The sequence below is a fragment of the Habropoda laboriosa genome, unplaced genomic scaffold (assembly GCF_001263275.1).
Source record: "Habropoda laboriosa isolate 0110345459 unplaced genomic scaffold, ASM126327v1 scaffold90, whole genome shotgun sequence".
Lineage (NCBI taxonomy): Eukaryota > Metazoa > Arthropoda > Insecta > Hymenoptera > Apidae > Habropoda > Habropoda laboriosa.
This window is the reverse complement of record NW_017100218.1, coordinates 1,373,908-1,377,770: the sequence shown is the minus strand read 5'-3', so window position 1 is coordinate 1,377,770 and position 3,863 is coordinate 1,373,908. Positions and strand designations below refer to the sequence as shown.

General features: G+C 29.2%; 2 protein-coding genes across 2 annotated transcripts in view; one reads left to right on the top strand and one right to left on the bottom strand.

Annotated features, from left to right (window-relative positions):
* Positions 1-637: 637 nt before the first annotated feature.
* On the bottom strand, positions 638-1,151 carry LOC108570934 (H/ACA ribonucleoprotein complex subunit 3). The gene is made up of 3 exons (XM_017932872.1): positions 1,053-1,151; positions 802-844; positions 638-735 (listed from the first exon to the last, which is right to left on the bottom strand). Exons 1-3 carry the CDS (start codon positions 1,104-1,106, stop codon positions 638-640), a joined length of 195 nt encoding a protein of 64 aa, XP_017788361.1. The 5' UTR covers positions 1,107-1,151.
* A 1,474-nt stretch (positions 1,152-2,625) lies between these two features.
* Positions 2,626-3,863, top strand: part of LOC108570937 (dystrophin) — a 517,829-nt gene continuing 516,591 nt past the window's right edge. The window contains exon 1 of the mRNA XM_017932876.1: positions 2,626-2,716. Coding sequence (XP_017788365.1) covers positions 2,626-2,716 — 91 coding nt within the window. The remainder of the gene's footprint in view (positions 2,717-3,863) is intronic.

Below are 3,863 nucleotides of genomic sequence, written 5' to 3'. Positions count from 1 at the left end.
TGTATACTTATTGTTATTCTTTATTTTAAGTTTAACACAGTGTATTTAATGAAAAGTACAAGTGTCATGAATTGTTGGTACAAGTTTTGAGTTTGCAATTATAGTCTTATTATATGCACCAATTTGAGTTTTAATTTTATCAGTAGTATAAGCACTTGTTCATAAAATTCTAAAGTATAGTTGGCTTTATGTAATCTCATTAATATATTATTTGATAAAACTGTATCTTACTCAAAATGATTAGATATTGTATAATAAATAAAAATATGACTTTTATTTTTTATATGTACATGTTAAGATGAACTGAACTCTGAATAAAAAAGGATTTTATTAAATAAAATGAATAATTAATCCATCACATGTAAAATATCTATTGTATTTCATATATAACTTACATGTAATTGCAAATAGTATAAATGTTTCAACAGAAGTGTGTTAACTTATTAGGAAGTTTATATATAGATTATCAAAAGGGGAAGTTGTAGGTGTTGAAAGTTTAATCATGTATGTGTACAAGAACAATGAATAGTAGAACATATAAATACATTACATTCACACATATACTTTAGTAATTTTTATATTAGATTTAATTTCATTTCTATATAAAATACATTTAATCATAAACAACAAAGAATTATTAATAGGTAGGTAGTGGTTGCTGTGTAAGTAATAGACCAAATCGTCGTTTTAATGTTATCCTTTCCCTTGAATATTTATCTTCTGGAGAAAATCGCGCTAGAATAATATTTTATATTAATTAACTAGAATATTTTATAAAGCAAAATACATTTTACTAATTACCAGGATGTGCCGATAGCGTCGGTCTTCCATTTGGATCCATTTTCTATAGAAAAAGTATATGGATTAATAAAAAGAAAAATAAGGTTATCTATGTACACATTTATTTCAAAACAAATGTAAAAGTTTCTAGTTTGTCTTTGTTCAAACTATAATACTTCAAAATAAAATATAATTTCTATACTCTAAAAGTAATATATTTTTTGTACCAATGATAAATATATACGGTTTAAAATAAATGTCATATTTATTACCTTTAATGTGTACACTCGATCCCCATTTTCATTTAAATAATACATTAAATACATTTTTGCCTTTTAGTTTTTATATTTGTTTGTTTCAGTTCTGCGTAGGTTATGTTTTACGTTTATTTCCGATTTCTACCTCGTGGTTAATCGTTTGTTCCGGACATTTTTGGCGCATGCGTAGTTTCATAATGACTTGATCGATCACACAAATCGATTTGTATTTACAACTTTAAATTTAAAAATTTTCAGTTATAATAGATGAATCGAGTAAAGTGTGGTGATTTAAAAAGAAACTTTGTGTTTATAAAATAAATTAGAACGATAGCAAATGCTTTTTGTATATTTTTGAAAAAAAAAATTGTTTTATTTCAACCTTAAATTAAACATGAATGTTGCACATTCAATATTTAAAAATTGTACAGTTAAACGTGGTTTAGCGTTCACTCACAAATTGCTATCTAACGTAGTACAATTTTTCTGTACATAACGATTAGACATTAAATAAACGAGAAATTGTTTCATAGTTTCTTTTTTAAAGTTAAATTCGTAGTACGTTGATGTAAAACTTTGAAGTTACGAATTTGAAACTTTAATCGTGCTTGTAATACCCGGCACATCATGCGTGTTAAAGCGATTGGGAATGAATGGTGTTCTTTAGCTAATAACAGGGGAGAATTTAAGAGTGATTCGTGCTCGTGTCGGAATATCTCGTGGACGAAAGCTCTGATCATCCACATATGTATGTAAGTGACAAACCCGTGGGTGTAGTTCTGACAATTCTTCTTAGCAAAGTCGACATTCAAGTACGCATGGTCGATGCAACGAACCGCCAGATAGTCACAATACAGAGTGTCACTTCCGTTGACAGACAAATCATTGTCAGTGTGGAACGAGAATTGCCCGTAACAGTATATTCAGACGTGGATCCATGAACGTCGCGTTTACAAACATTTTTCTAATGTTCTTCGATGTTATTTAAGGTAATCGTTCTTATGTTTTTCGTACAATTACAAATTTATTTGAACGTAACGATCATTTACATTTTGATTTAATTCACGATTGCTACATATCTAATCGTTAACATACATTTATTCCACTAATTTTATATTAATAATAGCTCTATTGACTCACAGTAACCAGTGAAATTTAAGAATCAAACTAGAGAATTTTATAATCACGTAGTTTTCGTATAATAAATTTAATTATGTTTTGTCGTTGGTCTTCGTAAAGGGACAATTCGTTCATTTGTGGTATAAAGTAACAGATAGAAATATTAGCGAATTTCTATGAAACGTATTTGAGTAGTTTGCAAAAATGAAAATACATCAAAGAGAAATAGAAAACTGGATAGAATTTTACGCACATGGAGGTTAAAATTACGATCGAGGAAACTCATTTCTACTCACATTATCTATAAACACTCTATCCAAAAAAAAAAATAGTCGTGCATCGATACCGATATATCGACTTTAAAACTAGCATGTACTACTGATCTGTTGTAGTTCGATGGTACTCGAGCAATAATTCACTACGAACAAATTTTTCATTTTCTTTTTTAACAAAGATCACATGTTTTCAGATGCAGTCAAGGAAAATTCGTTGGATTATTCAAGTCGAAGATAATCCATGGCAAGGTGAGACCGTCGAAGAACAAATTTCTAGCATCAAAGGTAACCAAAAAAATTACGAAAATATACACTTGAATAAAAATCTGTTGGAAAATTGTATTTTTTTATGTTGTATAATTAAACGTTAGTTTTTTCATAGTTTTATAATTGTACCAAATAGATACACTTATCAATTAATAAATCGGCTACTCAATAGTGTTAAAGTATTGTCTACATTTCCCGTAAAGTTTAGTAGTATTAATGTAACGTGCGTTTAGTAGTATAATTTCATTCACTTGTCAGGGAAGCACGTTCGTTACAGACGTTATATGTCATTTACGTAATTATAAATAGAAGTGATCAACGTGATCACGTTTCACACCACGTTTTACCTTGCCCTGCAATGTAAAGATATGCATTATAGAGAAAAACGCGTTGCTGACATATAGGCGCATCCAATGTGTACGTATAACGAAGATTGAAATGTGCATACATTGAAAAATTCTTCGATCGGTGTAAATGTCGTTCATTGTGAATGGAAATTATATTGGAAATTCATTTTTACTGGAAATTATACTGTAAAAATTCTTTAAACATTGATCAGTGTAATGATCAGTCTGTTAATTTTATACAAATGAAAAAAAATATGGTTATACAAAATTTTTTTATTACTATATATTTTTAAACACAATACGGATAAAAATAGCGTTGTTTTTTCCCTGACGATTCAAGGTAAAGCAAAGCTGCTGAATGTCATCGATGATGTGCCTTATCACATAACGAAACTTTAAAGTATTGACCTCGAGAGCCTCTTGAGCAGTACTTCTGATCCTCTATTTCCGAACATGTGACTGAACAATTCGTCTAACTAAGAAGTTTTCATTTGGAAACGCTTTATAAGCGTGAATCAACTAAACGTATTTCTAATCCTCCAACTGTTTTATTCTTTCAAGTTAATTTTGTTTTTTAAGTATATTTAAGATTATTACTATTATCGATTTAATTTAAATACCAAGTATATACGTGTTGTTCTCTGTACGAGTTTCATTATCGGCGACCATTTATTCTTTGTTCATTTTCCATGCTTATAATTTGCACGTGACGATATTTTTAGATCACGTGCTGTATTTCTGGTAAGTGCATTTCGCGTAGAAACAGCGTCGGATACAACATAAACCTTCAAATCGGACACATCAATTGCAAGTTGTAG

Coding starts and splice junctions, on each gene's coding strand:
- LOC108570934 (XM_017932872.1), bottom strand. CDS start 1,106: ATGTATTTAATGTATTATTTAAATGAAAATGGGGATCGAGTGTACACA. Junction 845..1,052: donor ATCGAGTGTACACATTAAAG/GTAATAAATATG, acceptor CTTTTTCTATAG/AAAATGGATCCAAATGGAAG. Junction 736..801: donor GACGCTATCGGCACATCCTG/GTAATTAGTAAA, acceptor ATATTATTCTAG/CGCGATTTTCTCCAGAAGAT.